Below are 19,973 nucleotides of genomic sequence, written 5' to 3' on the forward strand. Positions count from 1 at the left end.
TAGGATAACATAGTGGCATCATTGATTGATATATGGACAGAAGATTGAATGATGAACCACAGAAAGTGATTCGCTCTGTGACCCCGCGTCGAGTTAAGTGACCGGAGGCTCTTTCAGTCTGTTCACCCATTTATTTTCATTGTTTAAGCGTTAAACTTTAACATCATTTCAAATGATGGGATTTTCTATCTAACATCATTGCATAGGCCGTTACTTTCCCCTATACAGCAGTGACTGTGCTCTTCTGACAGCACACAGCTTTGCATCATCACCTTGCTCCATTAGTATGGGCCTACTGTATTCTGAAGCATCCAGGCTGCACCGCGCCAATAAGAGGCCACTTCTTTCCGGCACAAAGCCTCCATTCATTTGACTCCGCTTTGTCCGTCTCTGGGACACATGACCCAATCTGACCATCCGCTAAAATCCAGTCTCGTTTCATGGCTCATCATTTTGAATGGGAGCCGTCTCAGACCTCTCTAATGTGTCAATCTCATGCTGCATCGTTTAAGGGGAGACAATAACTGTTTTTTTTTCTTGGAATGTATATTTGGAAGAGAAATCCTAGGAAACGATAGGCTACACTGCAACGTGGCCTATTTCGTTGCCTCACGTGTGTCATTTGCTTTATCATATTAATCTGAATTCATTCATCCCATTCTGAAATAATTAGTGAATATGTTTTGAATCCCGTGTGATCAGAAGCAGCATCTCCTCCAAACTTCAGGCAAAGGCTTTTCCCTGCAGCTGAGACAACATCTGGCCAAATTCTCCATATGAGTGTAATTTTCTTCAACGACATACCCATCAAGAACCTCAACCCCCTTTGATCTGGGGCCGCCCGAGGGCCTATATCAGCTAAAAACCTTGGGAGAAGCTGCAGTGGCCCGCCCGGTTACGGTCCACGGATCCTGCCTCCGCGAGATGTCGCCACCAGCGAGACCTTGAAACGGTGCCAATTTATTTTGGGCGCACAAAAACAACCCGCCGGCTACAATGAGGCGAAAGCACTCATCCATAGTGGATTAATCATTGGCGAAAGCTTGGTAAACGCATTCCAGTTCCACCTGCAATATTAGCGGCTGTTGAGTTACAGCCTCCCTGGGCTTTTCTGTGCATGGGCCATGATCGGCTGCAGCGACTTTTGTGTTCCAGATGTGAGGGGACGGGGCGATGCAGCATCCGGCCACTAGGTGAAGCTACAGCACAGGAACACAAACCGCCTATACTTTTCCATTTTTAAATTGTCCTGCTTTTGAATGCTCTCAGAGTCACTGGCCTAAGAGTTAGGCCTACTTCTGGAGCATATGGCTTACTTTTTGTTAGGCTATATGTTATAAATTGGTGTTTGCAGTTGTTATGTATTGGGGTCTAAGGGGAGAATAAAAGAAGTGAAGTCAATTAATAAACCTCGAACAGCTTCTCAGAAGAGGATGAAACAATGTGCTGGAAGGCTCACTGGTTTTAACAGATGGCTGAAGGCTTTCACACTGAATGTGTCTAAAGACAAAGACCTGCAGCGGACCGCAACAACTGGATCTGTCCTAATTGCACAGAGCGAGAGAGAGAAAGAGAGAGAGAGAGAGAGAGAGAGAGAGAGAGAGAGAGAGAGAGAGAGAGAGAGAGAGAGAGAGAGAGAGAGAGAGAGAGAGAGAGAGAGAGAGGGGGGGAGGAGAGAGGGGAGGAGGAGGGAGGGGGATCTTAGTCCCAGTATCCTACACCTCCTCGGTGCAGCAGCGCGCTCTCAGACGAACTTTTTTTCGCCATGCACCGCCGTCTCCCTGGATTTGTTTCTCTGTGTGGGTGAGAGATGTGGCCAAATGTACTGATTCTGATGTACGTGCTGGGTCTCGAGTTGCGGAACTGTGCAGCTGACCTGTGCAACTGGACTGGAAGGTGAGGAACTATTCTGACTTGTGCAGAATTACTCTAGGCTATTTGAAGAAGGCACGCCATCTAGCTTACATTATATTTAGAGCGGCTAACTGGGCATTTAAAAGGGAATACTGAAATCACGTAGGCCTAATGATGCTGTATTCGTTCGTTCATAGCCATCAAGCACAACTCTTAGCTCAAAGTGTTGGGATAAAGCTCGATTTGTTTGACAGTTTATTTACAGAAATGAGCCGCAGACAATCTGCACAAATTACATTTTGCCTACAATTTAATCTTGATAATAAACCCCTGTTATTAATTAATTGGTCACACATGTATATGTTATTAGGCCTATCTAACCAGGCTAAACCCAATGGGATCTGCAACATAGAAAATGTTTGATATGATCTATACATCATCAGTGAATTATTTATTAATCATTGATCCATTGGCCATTAGTATTGCCACACACATTGCAGTAATGTGAATTTTGGTGTAGTCCTATTTTTAATTATTCGGTTTTGCCCCGCTTGAATCCAGTGGTTTTGCAGCTGCTGTGGACTCGCGGATTGTTCTCCAGGTGCGCCTGCGCTGTACGGAGGGCTCGGTGAGGTGGATCTATCCGGGCCAGGCTCTTCGGGTGGTGCTGGAGCCCAACCTGTCCACCGCCAGGCGCACCACCATCTGCATCAAACCGTCTCCCTCTTTCCGCGGGGCAAGCGTGTTCATCGAACGGGCCGGGAGGCTGGAGCTTCTGGTGACAGACGGAGGGCGCCCCGAGCAGCAGGTGTTCTGTTTCCGGGCAGACGGTCCGCACAGGCCCGCCATCTACCTCCAGTCCAGCCCGCAGAGCGACGGAGCCTGGAGCAGACGCATGTTGGGCTTCAGATATGAGCTGCTGGGCAACAGGACTAACCTGGGCCATGGCGGACATCAAAGTGAGTAGACCTTTATATACTGTCTATGGAGTAGGCCTATATGCATCTATATATTTGGTAGCACTCTGAAGAGGGTTGTGTTGACGTTGTAACGAATGGCATTATTAATGATTAATAATCTATTTTCTAAAGCTGTATAGATTAGTTATGCACCATTTATAAGACCGACCTTTGGGTTGCCATGGTCTGTAGAGCATTGTGGCCCAAAGCTGCTTATAAATAACATAAGATTTTTTTCAATCGACTATTTATAGGCATAAGGCTACTGCCTTTATCAGATAAATATCAACAAAAGGGATTCTTCACAATCTGGCAACCCAATAATTTGCACCTATAAATTGTTTATAACAAATTAGCAGCCTAAAGTATTACTGCATGCAAAGAAGCCATTAGTTACAAGTGATACATCGTTATTAGAAAGGGACGTCAACCATTTTTTTAAAAGGTAATTCATTGGAATGCTAGTGCAATTCCTAGTAGCAAAAAATTGTGGTCATTCAATTTGAGACCCCAGTTATGCTGTGTGGAGCATGCAGCTGCTGATCCGTCTTGTGTTTTGTCTGGCTGTCTGCTTTCCATGGTGGGGACAAAGCAGCGGGGACAGAGCTGACCACAGGGCAGGCTGGAGGCCACCGGGCCAAGGGGCCTGAATTGAGTCTGCAAATACTTTTCAGATTCCTCAAATGCCATGTCATTGTGAGTGTCTGTTTATTAGCATTCATCCATGTGTGCGGGCTGGTGATGTCACCCTGAGTCCATATGCTGCTGGTTCATCTTTTCTGCATTGCCAGACTGGCAGGAGCGTTTGACTCCTGCAGTCCTCCTTGTTGGCACAGTGGTCATTCAATTAGGGAGATACAATAGGAGTCAAACACAGGGTCAAGACTATAGTGAGGCTTTTTTAAAAAATCTGGGTAGACACTCAAATAAGCTGCATTCCTTCATCTAAACCTCTGGGTTTTTCACTCTTTGATGTGGGAAGGGAATTGGTAAGTGTCATCAGTCAGTGTCATGTCGTAGAGCTAGGGGTTGGGGGTAGGGTGATTATGAATATGAAGAGAAATGTAAAATGAGAACATCTTTCCTCATCATCTCAAAATGTTGCCATGCCATATGGCTAAAAACGTCTTCATTTGTATCTACCCACAGCTTCATGCAGACCCTGCAACGATACAGAACTCCTCATGGCTATCTGCAACAGTGACTTTGGTGGGTACATGTAATCATACTCTACAAAACTCAAAATCTGTTAGTAACTAGTGTTTTTTTTAACACATTGACAGAGGACCATTAGATTCCCACTAAGATATATAATCCACAATGCAATGTAAGGTAGCAGCCAAAGTTGAAAAACTATCACCTATTATGCAAAATGCACTTTTTCACGTTTTTTTCAACATTTATATGGGTCCCTGGTGTGACTTGAGACTCCCAAAGTATGAAAACTACCCTCTCTCTCTTTCTCCCCACCCCCACTGAAAACATGCGTTTAAAAATCCCAGTCAGATTTCTCACCTCTTATGATGTCATAATGTAGTGTTGCCACGCAACCCCATAACCAACCTCCAACTCTGATTAGCACACCCTGAGATACCCCTGACTCTCACTGGCAGTAAGATTCAAACGGGCAGTTAGATCCAGGGCCAATCAGAGCAGGCTGGGCTTTTTGGAAGGTGGGGCCTAAGTAGACAGGCTTGATTCAGCAAGTGCACTCTGAGAAATGAAGAAGGGACACCATGAAAACTGTTTCTAGTAGAAACCAAATAACAATTTTGAACTTGAAAATAAGAATAAAATGTTACAATAAAGAAAAAATAAGAATGGGATTTGGTCTGAGCAGCCACTGCCAGATGAATATGGGATGTAAATGGCATAAAAGGTCCTGACATTGATGTTTCCAAATGAGAGTTAAGTGTGAGGCAACTGCTTGAGATGTTTAGATAACATGGTTCTTCTCAATGTTCCTCCAGTGGTCCGAGGCTCCATCCAGAAGGTCTCCCACGATTCTGTGCGCCAGACGTCCCTGGTGGAGGTGTCTGCAGTGAGGGTATACTGGCAGCGCAGTGGGGTGTTTGAGCAACGAGCCTCCACCTCCGGCTCTTCTTCTTCTTCTTCTTGGCACGGACACATCCACGCTCTCCTGCAGTGCCACGTAAGGCCCGGGGACGGAGAGTTTCTCTTCACAGGCTCAGAACACTTTGGGGAAGCTTGGTTAGGGTGTGCCCCGCGATACAAAGACTTCCTGTCCGTCTACCAGACCGCCTGGGCGGCACGTCGGAATTCCTGCGACTTCCCTTTGGACTGAGGAAGTGTGTTGTTTTAGCGCCACTGGGCCCTAACAAGTCCTTATCCACAGGTCTCATCACCCCTGTGTGCTGGCACTGTGGGATCCCTCCAAAGTTATAATGTACCAGCAAGGTGGCACCCAGCATCACCAGCTTTTGAATTGCTGGTTATACAACAAAATAAAAACACATTTGGAGGAGTGGAGCAGGGGCAAACAGCATGGCTTCCAGCACTGAGGCTCATTGAGGGTCTGTCTTTGTCACTCTCCCATGGCTGCCCTCAGTCCTCGGAGAACAAGAAGGGGTTGGGTCCCTGCTCTCTCTTTGTGCTGCTCCCAGCATCAACCGTCGCTCACTTTGCTTGCTCTGTGTGACAGTTGCCCTCTGAACTGATGTGGGTGGGAAGATTTAAGCACAGGCATGTTGGTCCCAGTGAATAGGCTTGTAAATATGTGACTGTGAAGTTATTTTTTATTCTAGACTTTCCTATTTATTTGTCCTGTACAATACACACAACACCCCAAATAAATGTTTGTTTTTTTCATTATATTATTGTGCTCATATGCAAAATAAAACCGTTGTAGAAGTCATCACTGATTATTTTGTTATTTATTCAAAGGATTGCTACATTGTTCGAAGCAAGATAAAATCTGAGGATTTCTTGTCTGTGAAGATGAGTGAAAAGCTATGATGAGTTACATTGTTTCAGTTTTTATTCTGGCCTCAACAGTTTAAAAAAAGTTATATTTTTTAAATCAGAGACATGAAATCTTTGTTAAAAGCTTAGCTAGACTGGACATAATGAGTCTAGTAATAGGTCTGCAAGCCTTAGCCTTTTCTTTTCATTTAGGGACGATATGTATCATTTCAAAGTCAAATCAAACATTTCCCCATTTTGATTTTACCAATTTATCTTGACCTTGTGCTATTTTAATACATTTCATGAACGAACATTTAATATGTGACTTAAAATTGATCAGTATTTGTTGTTTATGATCATATTGAAATCAACAATTAATATTGTGTGTGTTTTATCAACATTAAATACAAATCATTTGCAGATTAAAAGGTAAAAATGTATAGAAAACCTGGTCAGTTCATATAACCATGTGTCTGATGAAGTGAACAGCTCGTGAACAGTGCATACAAATCTAAATTTCATGAGGTCCTGCGGTTCACGAGAATCCTCAGGCCCATTAAGACTTCAGTTCTTTTTGATAGCTGGTGTGGTAAAGGCTTAAATGAATTTACACCCCCATTTCCCAAAACATTCTGCATAATCTCTATTTTTTTTTAGTAGAATGGGATTTAGAGCTGAAGTGTCCTACAAGCTTATTTTATCCCTTTCCCATCTTTTCCTCTCTGTAATTAGATTATTATGATAATAGGACAGCCCTACCAGAAAATGAAATACAAAATCTCTTTAGATGGCCAAAGCTCTGGGCAGACTGAATTGGACTTTTCCTTTGAGTTCCGTGGCCCCTGCATCACAGCCCCCAAGAAGACAAATGGACAGATGTGAGGCCCCCAAAGCTTTGGGATCCGCCCCCTCAGCACCTCCCAGAAGAGGCCATTAATTGACTTTTAAAGCAACTGCTTTCTTAGCCATGGTCCACACGTCTCCGTGGCTGAGCAGGGCTCACAAATTGGTGTGTTGAACTTTTTATGAGGACTAAATAGCTGCCAATGAAAGTGTAAATGACTGTGTGGTGAATGGGGCCCCGCACAATGTCCCCGCAGTGACAAGGCCTCTAGCAGACATAATGACCATTGTGACGGCCGCTGTCATGAAGGAACCATCAGGGCATCATGAATCCAAGAGGCCAGTGGAGGATCCAGCCCTTCCTCTGACTCTCACTCCGTCCACATTTACAACCCCAATTCTGAAAAAGTTGGGACGTTATGTAAAATGTGAATAAAACACAATCTGATCAGTTCCTAATGCTTTTTGACATCTATTCAATAAATACAAGTACAAATACATCCCACGTATTTGTTTAAACTGACAAACTTTATTGTTTTTTTGTAAACATACACACATTTAAAATATTACAATTGCAACACATTTCTAAAAAGTTGGGACAGGGGCATGTTTACCACTGTTTTACATCACCCTTTAATTTAACAACATGGAGTAAGCGTTTGGGAATGGAGCACAATAATTGTTGATATTTTGAAAGCAAACTTATTTCCCATTCTTGCTTGAAATACAACTTCAGATGCTCAACATTCCGGGTTCTGCATTGTGATACAGTATTATGTTGTGCTTCATAATGCACCAGATCTTTCAATGGGAGACAGGTATGTACTGCAGACAGGCCAGTCTAGTATCCGCACTCTGTTCCTATGAAGCCAAGCTTTATTAAGACATGCAGAATGTGGTTAGGTATTGTCTTGCTTAAATAAGAAGGGACGTCCCTGAAATAGACGTTGTCTGGATGGCAGCTTGCTGCTCCAAAACCTGTATGTACTTTTCAGCATTCATGGTGCCTTCATAGATGTGTAAGTAACCCACACCATGGGCACTAATCCACGCCCATAGCATCACAAACACTGGCTTTTCAACTTTGTATTGGTAACAATCTGAATGGTCATTTTCCACTGGAGCACGGAGGACACAAAATCCATGATTTACAAAAATTTGAAATGTAGTCTAATCCTGTATGATAATACTGTATTACCTGTTACCAGTTAACATGTTTATGTGAGTAATGTTCCAAACAGGTATTTTTTCAAAACATTCTACAACTTTCCCAACTTTTAATGCCCCTGTCCTAACTTTTTTGAAACGTGTTGCAAGTTTAATATTTTAAATTTGTGTATATTTACAAAAAACAATTAAGTTGATCATTTTAAACAAATACATATGATGTATTTGTACTGTTATTTATTGAATACATATCCAAAAGGATTAGGAAATGATCACATTCTGTTTTATTCACATAACGTCCCAACCTTTTTAGAATTGGGGTTGTAGTTTTCTCGGATGTTTCTTCTCTACATTCTTGTTATCTGTCATATCTCTCTCTACTTCTTTATTCCTGACTTTACAGAAGCACCATACATGTTAGTCGTCTCAGTTATACAGCCTTCCAGACTTTTTCATATAGATTTTCTGCATCGTATGCCTTTATTAGAGCTGAGCTATACATTTGTTAAATAATATTTCTGGCATAAAAGGCTTTTTATTCATTCTTAATCAATCCGTAGTAATATTAAAAAAAAAATGTGTTTGTACCTAGAAGTATACATGGTTTAAGTTTGCAAAAATATATAAATTTGAATTTCTTTTTGCAAAAAAAAAGCTTCCCACAAACTTCATTAATCCCGCAGAAGCCCAGAATGAAGTCTTCTCCCTCAGTATTGTCCCAGGGGGCCACCACCATGTCAACATTTTCAAGCAGAAATCTAGCCTCTCTGCAGGCTTTTGAAACTGCACAATCCTTATCACTGGGAATTCCAGCCGGCTCTCATGGGGAAGGAGCCCAGGAGGGCTGGGCCCGGGGCTGCTGCGTGGTGACTGGGGGGTAATTGGTTTATCCCACCGCCTGGCCCGCTTTCCCATGTGGGCCACTGCTGTGTGGAGGCCCAGGGGTACAATATGGAAACAGCATGAAACCCCTCAGAGCAGAACAGGCATTCACCGCTCAGGCTATAGAGACCGGGCACACGGTACCAGGAACACAAAGATGAGGCAGGGATGGCTCCTTGCTTTGAGAACTTTGCCATTTGGTCTCCTTTTAACAGCTTGCAGCATTTGTGCTTCATAATCTGAAGTAATTTAATTTTGACTCAGCTTTTGTTTTTATATGAATGTTCTTTTCAATTCAAAAGGGAATGAGTTAGAGAGTTTTTTCTAAAGTTCTACAATATAATCAATCCGGCTGCACCTGGTTGAAAACTACGTTATCCTAATGTCCTTGTTGTTACAAATATAACACAGAGCCAAGGCATTACAATGACAAATAAACTGGATTTATTTATCGGAACTAGCCAGGAGGGAGGGAAATTTAATCAGATTACTAAACATTTGCAATGTGATCTAATTTGAACTCATTTCAGTGTGGATGTGTCACTGTCATATTAAATGAACCTGTATGTTTAATATAACATTCTGAATAAACTCAATAAGACATTCATCAAGTTCCTCACTTAAGACAAAATAACCAAACGTTAGTAATGTATCATGTAAAAAAAAGCCACATTTATTGTGTAGCAAATAAAAGTATAATCATACATAAACATCTCAGTGTAACAAAGGAAAGGGATTATACAGTAACTGTAGGTGATAATCTTGTGATATGTCAGGCTCATGTACACCTCATTTCAGAATCAGCCGAAGTTTTCTGTCTCCAAGAAGGAGTCTGCAAAAAAAAACGGTAAAGACCATTACAAAGTTTCCAATTTGTTCAGACATTAATCTTTGTCAAAAAGAAATTGGGCATCATTAGGATCCGTCTAAAGTGTTGTGTTGCACCTACCGAACCAGTGCAGCTGCTATCAGGCCTCCAGCAATGGGTCCCACCCAGTAGACCCAGTGATAAGTCCAGTAGTTGCTCAAAACTGCCGGGCCGAAGGCTCTGGCTGGGTTCAGGCAGGCACCGGATATATCTCCACTGACCAGAACAAACAGACATGAGATATCTTCCATTGTTTGTGTATAAAATATCGATATTTATTTGAACTGGGTTCCTCATTTAACACATATGTCTGTCCTCACATAGGACTGTTTTTAATACAGTCCTATGTGAGATCCAGCTAAAAAAGAAAAGGAAAATGACAAGTGAAATTTTAATTGGACAAACCTGTAAAATAGCATGAATGAAAGTGTACATGATATCAAGTCGTATACACATAAAATACATTTCCCACAATGTGTCCCTCATTCTCCTCTGTAGACTCACATTCCTTCCCATCACTGATTGTGACTCACCCGGCCAAGATGTTGACGAGAAGAGCGCAGCCCACCATAAAGGGCACCAGGGGGCTTCTTGTCTTGGCGTTGACGGCTCCCAGCAGCAGCACCACAGTGAACAGGCAGGTCATGGTTATCTCTCCCAACACAGCGCCTCCTATCTCACTGTCAGACTGCAGCAAAGCAAACGCAGCTCCATGGGCTTTGGCATAGTTCTCTCTGGAGGTCATCCCCTGTTGGCATCAAATAAGCATTAATTCATTCTTACTTTCTGTACGTAGAAACAGAGTCTTAAGTTAAATGCTTTGATAGCGCAAAAAAATGAGTTCACCTTTGCCAAGGCGGCTCCAAGCAACCCTCCAAGCAACTGAGATACAAGGTACGGGACCACCATAACCATCTCCATCCCTCCACATAGGCAGATGGCCAGCGTGAATGAGGGGTTGAAATGGGAACCACTGGAGAAAGAAGAATGTAGCCAATTCTTCAATTGTATGAAGTTTTAAAGGGATTCAAAGCACATAGTATGGCGGGCATCATTTACTTTAGAGAAATTGTTTCACACAGAGTTATTGAATAAGGGTAAACATAGCCAGGATTGATGCTCTAAGGATACATACATACTGTACAAAATTCAGTAGCTCAGATGAGTAATGTCCCCTGGGAAGATTCTACTTGTTCTGCTCCATTTTATCGACTGTATATTCAGATAATGAACTATAAGATAAGCAGGTGCATCTAAAAAATAATCTGAATATCATTTATATCAATTTCATTCAAAAAGTGAAACTTTCATATATTCTAGATTCATTATGGACCGTGAAATATGTCAGTTCTTTCTTTTTTAATTTTGATGATAACGGCTTACAACTCATAATAAAAAAAAAAATCCAGTATCTCAAAATATATGAATATTACATGAACCAATCAAAAAAAGGATTTATAAAACAGAAATGTTGACCATCTGAAAAGTATGTTCATTCTAGATTCATTTCACTGTAACTATGACTCATGAAAGTTTCACTTTTTTAATTAAATTACGGAAAAAATTAACTTTACATTGATATTCTTTTTCTTTTTTAGACGCACATGTATATACAGTACCTTTTGTGCTTCCAACTCACAAGTGAGGATTATAACATGTTATTCATGGCACAATGCACCATGCAATAATGTGCATGTACAACCCTGTTGTCTTTGAAAGATGATCCTCACCTGATCTCAGCCATGCATGCCGCCATGACGGCCAGAGCCAGACCATGGGCCAGAGCCGGCTGAAGCCTCCCTGCAGACTCCACGTTCTCTATGACCGACACACAACCAATAAAGACAAAGAAGGTCGTTCCCACAAACTCCCCCAGACACGGCTGGAATAACCTTTCATATGTGTTTGGAGGCCTGGCAGGAGAGCGCTTGGACTCTGAAGACACCAGAGCTTCATCTCTCTCCACCTTCTCGAATGGCATGACTCTATAGAGGGAGGTCAGGCTGCTGGAGCTGAGGATGTGTTACTGAGGATGTGTTACTGAGGATGTGCTACTGATGTGCAGACAAACATCCCCTGTGCCTAATCACAAGGACTTTGGCATCTAAGTTCGGAGTCTGGCAGAAGGGCTACACTCATTGACCTCTTATGGAACTACTGATCCATTTTATAATGATTTTATGATTTTACATTGTCTCCCTCACGTGTCAATATTTCATGCATCTGCTGACATGGACAGTTGAAAAAAATCAACCAGTGTGTGTGTGTGTGTGTGTGTGTGTGTGTGTGTGTGTGTGTGTCAATGATAGGAATGTTTGAAGTTACACAAACACGTTTTCAGATGCTCCTTTTCCATGACAGGGTCAAAGCAGGGCTAAGCTTTGTCTATGACAGCAGGTGAAACAGAATTGCAACTAACTTATGCAGTATATTTAGTATAACACATTAACTTGGAAGGAAGAGTTAAGATGTCTCTTATTTTTCCAAGTCAACAGGTTACCTCTTATTTTGATGCAGACACATTAGGAGTTAAAGGTGCACTATACAGTTTCAGAGGAGGGGGATTTGTTAACATTTCCAGAGCCTGCAGTTAGTTTACAAAACACATTTTCTCTATATGGAATTCTTAGTATTGAATAATTCTATAATCATAAATCAAAACTAAATAATTTTGAGGAACCTGGAACCAAATGTAACACTATACTATGTTTGTAAACCAAACGGTGGGCCCTGCTGCTATAAACAGCAGTGAAACAGTAACTTTTCTGGAAGATTTCTAACTTCAAACAGTGTTCCCGGGATCCTATTTACCTGTGAGGAAAGTTTGTTTATTCAGTTATGAGAATATACCTTAGAAAATGTTCACGTCTCTGACACACCCAAAAGTTACATAGTGCACCTTTAAGTTTCCTAAAACCCAATAATGATAACTTTGTGAAAAAAAACCTTAGGATTCAAGCCTGAAGTCTCCTGTTTACTCCAGGGGCAAAGTCTGTATGACTTGTTAAAAAAGAATAGTTACCCAAAAGTTAAACGGACCAATTTCATGATAGAGCAGATTTCACTCACTAATCATTTACCACAAGATGATTAGAAATGAAATGAACTAAAAAACAAATAAAAGTTTTAGTCAGAGTTTGCACACAGACAAAAGCAAACCGTAAACTATAATTATTTAGCTTTTCTTATGGGGAAGTATGTTTATAGGACGTTTGATAATTCAAAATAATCAAATAATTATTTTTGGTCACACAAGAGTTATTTAAGAGAGTTTAGAAAAAAGAAAAAAAAAACTCAGGGTCACTGAAGGTCCCTGGGGGTTGATGAATGTTTTTGAGCTGATATTTTTCCATGTCGGAGCGAGAATGTGACCTTTATTTTCTTCACAGGTTCCCAGTGGCATCAGCTGGACAGCATGTCGACACCCAAATGTCACAGCGTCTTTAGAGAGAAGTATCAAATCAGACTTTGGCCTTTTTTTTGTGTGACACTGTGTTCAAAAGTTGTGAAAAATGGTTGCTCAATCACCTTAAAGATGATGTATTTTAATTGATTCTCATGGTATCTGATGAGCTTCTTTTACTTTATTAGCCAGTTTGAGGGCAATTTTGACGGTTTCACAACTCATACTGTTGGCAACAAATCTTTGAAATAGCACTAAGGATAACATTTGTGTACTGAGGGCTGAGAAAGAACTGTCCCTTAGTTTAAAGAGGAAAACTGTAGATAGGCTACTCAGGAAAACAGGGCTATATTTGGTTGATCTTCAACATTAAATAAGCTGTCACTTGACTTGATTTGCTGCCTGCAACTATGCCACTAGTTGTTCTTTAACAAACCAACAAACCTTGAGCGAGGATTTAAGACTTCTCTGCTTGCGTTTGCCTCCATTTAATGGCATAATTTAGTCACCATCCGTGACAAACAGGGTTCATAGGTCAATGACATCGCTGCTGCTTACGGCTTAAGGAATGCATCTACAATCTATACATCATTAACCCTCGTAATTATAAGCTACCTAAGGCAGTTAACGCAGAGCTGAGCCATTTGCTAGAAAAGATATGGTAGATATTTAGTAACCACTATGAGCATAACATAAGTATCATGAACTCCACAACCAAGTCCACAGAGGGAAGTGTTTCTGTAATGAAAGAAGGCTGACTTGAGAAAACGATTTCACCTGAATGCCCTGAACTAAAGGCAATTCAAATAAACTATCTGTATTTCCAGATTCCAATGAAGATGATTGAAAACACGTTTCCTTTGTGGTTTTATTCTAATAATAACATGTACCACAACCCCCACAATTCCCCAAAAGTTTTGGACGTTATGCAAAACGTATATAAAACAGAATGTGATCATTTCCTTAATCCTTTTTCACACACAATCAAGCACAATATATCACAATGGAACCCCCCCGAGTGTTGAGCATCTGAAGTTGTATTTCAAGCAAGAATGGAAAATAATTTAGCTTTCGAAATGTCAACAATTAGTTTCCTCATTTCCCATGTTGTTGTTAAAAGAAAGGGTGATGTAATACAATGCTACACATGCCCCTGTGTATGTTTATTAAAAAATAATAAAGTTTATCAGTTTAAACTGATGTGTTTGTACTGTTTTAAATTGAATACACGTCGAAAAGGATAAGCAAATGAACACATTCTGTTTCATTCACATTTTACACAACCTCCCAACTTTTTCGTTATTGGGGTTGTATAGGCCTATAAAAGAGAAGAACATATATTACGTATATTGATTGATTTTCACAGGGTGCCCATGTCGTGTGACAGGGGCCGCAGCCACGAGGTGGCAGCAGATCACTACGAGCACCTCAGAGGTGTTTCAGTGTTTTATAGACTGATCTCCAATCAGTCCAAAAAAAACACGTTACCTGATGGCATTTGGCCAACCTTGACGACTGACCCTGGATCAGTGGAGTAAATGCAGTATAAAAGCATCTCTATGCGTTTTGCAGCTGTTTAATTAATGCTCAAAGTACCCTATTGGTATAATAACAGCTTTTTTGTTTTGATGATTAAGTGTAGTCGGTGTAATTTAAGTTTTTGTCATATTTATACATCCAGCACTCAATACACTTTGCAGATTGTTTTCCTTGTTTTCTCTCTTACAAAACTTTATTTAATGTTATGCACCAGAATAACATCTGCCTCTCTGGTCATTTTAACACTGTAATAGGATTGTATTCAGTCGGTCTGCAATAGAAAACTACTTTCTAAAGTCAACTAAAACCTGTAAGAGTGTGACTTTGCCATGACCATGACAGACCAATAGCTGAGTCAATGCTTTTTTTCTCTCCCTTTTTTCCCCCTGCTAAGGTAGGCTATCACATGTCACCGCTGGGCCGTGCTGCATACAGTAGGGAAGTAAAGGCACTTCCTTCTTCCTACCACACTGGTTGCACTCAAACCAGTCAGTTTAATAGGAAGTCGGATTGTTCGTGGCAATGTGGCTCCAGAAGTCTTTCTGGGCCCATTCTAGCTGATATATATCCCTGTTTTTTTCTTTCTTTCTGGCGTTTTAACAGCCACGACCAATGTCATCGAGTTTATCTAGGAGTGCCATTCAGCTGTAGCGCGTTGTGCGCGTTCTGCCACAATGGCTGCGACGTAGCGCAACTTTTTGGGTCCACGGTGGATGAACGACAGCACTCCGAGGTGATAGTACCTTTCACAGGCTTTCAGGAGCAACGCAGAAGAGAGAAGAAAAAACACCAAACATGAAGAAACAGTTCAATCGCATGAGGCAGCTCGCCAACCAGACAGTTGGAAGGTGAGTGTTTGTTTGTTTGGACAACGCGCACTGTTGCAAGTGGGTGTCACATATTTACCATCTGGGAGGACAGCGCTGTGTTGTTGTTGATTTTTTTTTTTAAAAGAAGACATTTTTCAACATTCATTGTTGTCTTTCTTAATTTCCATCCGTCTTCTTGCTGTTGTCGGAAGGGATGGGCCGCGTCTCAGAAATGCCTGGAGAGTTTCTGAAGTTTGTGGGAAATAAACGCAGTAGTTAGGCTATGAAAAAAAAGAAACTTTAATAAGCCTAACAGTCACATAGACTTAAAAATACGGGGTTCCATAGTTGAATTAAAGTATTGGCATTCTATCTACATGTATAATCTCTTTATTATTCTCTTACTAATGATAGCCTAGTAACTGTGGTAGGAAGTGACTTCATTAGATTTAGGGCTGCAGCTAGCAACTGTTTCCATTATAGATCAATCAATCAACTATTCTGCAATTGTTTCTATAACCTTAAGACATTCATTTATAGGCCTATACAATGTAAAATTGGGCAAAGCAGCAAATATTTGGCATGTTTAACAGAAAAAGTTGCCCTTTCAATTTCCCATCAATTGACAAAATGATTAATCTCCCAATTAGATCAATTCATTTCTGTATGTGTCAGTGTACCTGAAGGCAGCAGCTTCAGGCTCGCAGAACCCACTTTCACTCTAGTGGAGAGAGGTCTTTCAACTGTTAAAGATCATACTGTAGACTAGAGAGTTTCCAGGATAGGCACACAAACACATATTTCCTGATGTGTGGTGATAGTTGCAGTTGGTACACACAAACACACACACACACACACACACAATCTCACACACACAATCTCTTTCCCTTCATCTCCGTCCCCCTGGGGTCTCCAGCCCTGTTCTGTTCTCTATCAGCAGCCCCCGCTATTACAGTATCACTGCTGTCTGTCTGTGTATGTTTCTCCATCATGACTCTCCAGCAGATAGCCTGTAGCCACTGGATGCCTCGCGTACATTCCTCCATACGTTGTGTAAGAGCAGTAAATGCCTACTGAACGAAATGACAGCTCGCTTGCTGAGAGGAGGAAAGTGTTTGCAGCAAGCACACATACCCCACTGTGGATTACTACTACGTATAGTATAATATGCAAGGATATCCCTTTGGTGCCACTTGTACCAACACATGACTAAAACATAGCAGGAGATATGATGTTATTTAAATGAATGGTTGAGATTCCATTCATTTTGTGTCAATACTCCCCTAGCCCCGATAACTCCAATCAACTTTCACTTGATACTTTGAATGATTTTTTCTCTGTCAATCAACTAATCAGTTTTGATACTTATTTCACCTCTACACCAGCTTGATGACACAAACCTAAAAGAAAAAAAGTATAAAGTTAGACCATCATGAATGTCAATACCCATCTTTTGCTGGAATTGGTTAATTTCTCCACCACGTCTCTCGCTTGCTGTGAACTTCCCTTCGCAGATATACAATCGGACAAATATCATTTAAACCATTAAACTAAACCTCTAAAGCACTCCAATGTATTTAAACCTATTTCACTAACCAGTTGATTCCCCCCCACCCCCCCCCCCCCCCCCCCCCCCCCGTGTCGGTTTGTGGTTCTCTGCGTGGCACAGGAAGGGCCGGGCAGGGCAGGGTTTTTGTGTAGTAAGCATTTCCAACATGTTGACGGGGACACAGTGCAGGGTTTGGGGACGTCACACAGCCACGGAGTGAGGAGTGTTTTTTTTTTTTACAAAAGAGGAAGCCGGTTAGATTTACATGTGATTAATAAGAAAGGGGGAAGCGGTCTGATTGTACATGGAGTTACAGTGTGGTGAAAGCCTGCAGAGTGCATGCAAAACCTCTGGAGCACTATGGAGAGATATTAGCTTACACAGAAAAGCTTTCAGCAAACTTTTAATTTGGGATAGAAAATAAACGTGGGCCGGGGTCTGTTATATGTCACTCAACACAAGAATACAATCAGGTGGTCAGTCAATTAAAAGTCCCATTTGTACATACCACACAGTACCTGCTCTACTCTCTCTGTGTTCTTTCTGTTGAGTTTTGATCCTGCAGTTATCTTCCAGGGTCTGGCCTCCTCCAGCATTGTTGGATTCTATTCTTAGAACGATAGCCGAGCCGCTCTCCAGTCAAATCAATACTGATTCAATATTGATAGGAATCTAAAAAGATTGTTAGTGTAGCTTTCTTCCAACAGAGGCGAGCCGGTAATGTGTAATGCAATCATGTAGATCATTGTGAAGGTATGCATGGCGGCAGATTGTATCCCACAGCATTTGCTTTAATGTAGAGAGAGAGTCTCAGTCTTTGTTGAATGGTTAGAGTAAATAGCTGCTTTGTCATGTATAATAAGTGTTTTTTTAGCTAATCTGTCTGCATTAGTAGTACTATAAGAAAGTGATTTATTTGTACCCATTTTATGTATGTGTTATAAACATCAGTGAGGAGGAGCTTCCCTTTTTTTTAGCTGGAAAAATGCTCTGTTGCTCCGGACATGAAACTGTGTATGATAAAGAAACTGGCAAGAAAAAGCAGTAAGTTTGTAACAACAGTATAGCAAGATAGAAAATACAACAAGCCACAGTTAACGCTGAGCTAGTCTGGGTATCGGTGTTTTCTTTAAAAAAATAAAATAAAAAATAGGCCAAAGTTCACATATGGTTATGGTGGCCATTTGCTTTTTAATTAAATGGGCTGGAATCTGCAACATTTTCACAAACATCTGGAACTATCTGATCAAATGATGAGGAAACAAGATTTTGAAATAAAATATTTTATTTATTTACAAAATAGTTTCAGATTCATTAATAATTGACATTCTGGAACCTTTTTTACAGAGTATTATTACAGTATATGTTTAGCCAGTGCTTATACTGGGTGGCAGAATGCAAATCATTGATCAAATATAATGAAAAAGCCTTCTCTTATTGAATCGAGTGCAGCCAAAGATTGCCAGTGAGGATCTCTGGATGCTGTAAGCCTGTATCTGTGGGCTGTAACTTTAAACAGTATGAGGTCATAACTTGTGTCTGGGTTAATTGCTCCCTGAGAGATTTGAATCTATAGGGTGGTCCTGCTCTGGTAGAGGGAGGGTCTTCGGGGATTTGTGTGTAGCTGTGATACGTGTGAACGCTGGTGTTTTTGTTAGATATCAACGAGGTAAGTGATGAGCTAGCTCGCCTGCACTGGTCTCCTCCCAGCTCCACAAGCTTGGAACCAAAGAAGTGGAGATAGATAGATGATTAGTGTCTGGCTTTTACAATGAATGAGGGAGATGAGAGCACTGTGAGATTGAGCTCACACATATTGCTGATGTTAGGGAGGTGATTTGGGCATTTGTTTTGTCCACATTTACTCAAAATAACACAGGATTGGGGTGCCCTTAGCTCAGTTGGTAGGGCGCCCCCCCGGGCCGGGCCCAGCAGCAGACCCGGGTTCGATTCCCGCCCGCGGTCGTTCTCACTCCCCTCTCTGCCCCATTTCACCTCTGTCTCTCTGCACTATCAATAAAGCATAAAAATGCCAAAAAATATCTTAAAAAAATTAAAAATTAAAATAACACAGGATTTGCGGACTATAATGTGGAGTGTGTTTTAGACTTCAAAAAGTCACTTTAGCGACACACACACACAGACACACACACACACACACACACACACACACACACACACACACACACACACACACACACACACCTCTCACCCTGTTGCCATAACAAACAAGGTGGAGATGGCACAACAGGAAGTGTGTGTTCGGACACTCAGAGAGCAGGAATCCAACAGGTCCCCCTCATGGAAAACAGCCATGGCATGAGCGGTGACGATGGGCTAATACAAATGTGCATATAGTGTGTATGTGTCCAAGTGGTTCCTAGTAACACACAGGCCTCCCGTGACACATTTTCCTATTGTTTACAGCTCACATGACAACATTTTACCGTGTATTTAAGCATATTAGGCACTGTGTAACTTTGCTGCAGGCAGGTCTGGCTGGATAGACGGTTCAGCTTCAGTGTTTGTGATGGTTTCGTTTTTTTTCTCTGTGTATACCTCAGTTATAAGCAGAGTTTGTAACAACAAGTTTGGTCTTGATAAGTGTGAATACTAGAAAACAGTGCAATTGCAGTATGTCACTGTGTTGCCTTTTTCTTCTTACCAATACAGAACAGAGAGAGATGTCCAAGGTGTGTCCCTCAACTCACATCCTGGGACTGCAGTTTATTGTGTTTTATGATATTGTGTGTCTTATCTCTGTATGTTGAAGGTGTGTGTGTGTGATTCTTCTATGTCTGTATTTCTATTTATCTCTTCTGTTGTCAGTATTTGATCTGATATATTATTTTTTTTATCCCTCAACAGGGCCGAGAAAACTGAGGTGCTGAGTGATGACCTCCTGCAGGTGAATATGACCTTCTTCCCTGTTACATTTACGTCAGCTGTCAGACTCAAAGTGACAACAGTGTTACTGGATTGAATGGTCATGCACTAGCTGGAGTGTAAAGATGCATTGGCAGCACAGTATTTCACACTGTTGAGTCACTGTAATTCTCTTAGAGCGCAGGATCAGCCATAGTACAGCGCCCCTTGAGCAGTAGTAGAAATGGTGGGTACCGTAGATGTTATCAGTCACCACTAGTATTACAAATATAACCCTCCTGTCCGGTGC

General features: G+C 41.4%; 3 protein-coding genes across 10 annotated transcripts in view; 2 read left to right on the plus strand and 1 right to left on the minus strand.

Annotated features, from left to right (window-relative positions):
* Positions 1-1,821: 1,821 nt before the first annotated feature.
* On the plus strand, positions 1,822-5,118 carry LOC307262458 (meteorin-like protein; the record flags this gene model as incomplete). The annotated part of the gene is made up of 4 exons (XM_080043344.1): positions 1,822-1,896; positions 2,416-2,813; positions 3,963-4,022; positions 4,784-5,118. Exons 1-4 carry the CDS (start codon positions 1,835-1,837, stop codon positions 5,116-5,118), a joined length of 855 nt encoding a protein of 284 aa, XP_079899470.1. The 5' UTR covers positions 1,822-1,834.
* Positions 5,119-9,419: 4,301 nt separating this feature from the next.
* Positions 9,420-11,479, minus strand: aqp8b (aquaporin 8b; the record flags this gene model as incomplete). The annotated part of the gene is made up of 5 exons (XM_080044615.1): positions 9,420-9,462; positions 9,580-9,714; positions 10,032-10,246; positions 10,345-10,471; positions 11,229-11,479. The coding sequence occupies 5 exons, from the start codon at positions 11,477-11,479 to the stop codon at positions 9,420-9,422; spliced, it is 771 nt and encodes a 256-aa protein (XP_079900741.1).
* Positions 11,480-14,888: 3,409 nt separating this feature from the next.
* Positions 14,889-19,973, plus strand: part of arhgap17b (Rho GTPase activating protein 17b) — a 23,073-nt gene continuing 17,988 nt past the window's right edge. For all 8 annotated transcript variants that reach the window (XR_013845247.1, XM_080043471.1, XM_080043472.1 and 5 more), the window contains exons 1-2: positions 14,889-15,288; positions 19,667-19,706. Coding sequence is in view for 7 of the 8 variants with exons in the window: in XM_080043471.1 (XP_079899597.1) it covers positions 15,236-15,288; positions 19,667-19,706 (93 nt within the window). In the remaining variant the exon portion in view is untranslated. The remainder of the gene's footprint in view (positions 15,289-19,666; positions 19,707-19,973) is intronic.

The sequence above is a fragment of the Ammodytes marinus genome, assembly GCF_949987685.1.
Source record: "Ammodytes marinus genome assembly, chromosome: 16".
Classification (NCBI taxonomy): Eukaryota; Metazoa; Chordata; class Actinopteri; order Uranoscopiformes; family Ammodytidae; genus Ammodytes; species Ammodytes marinus.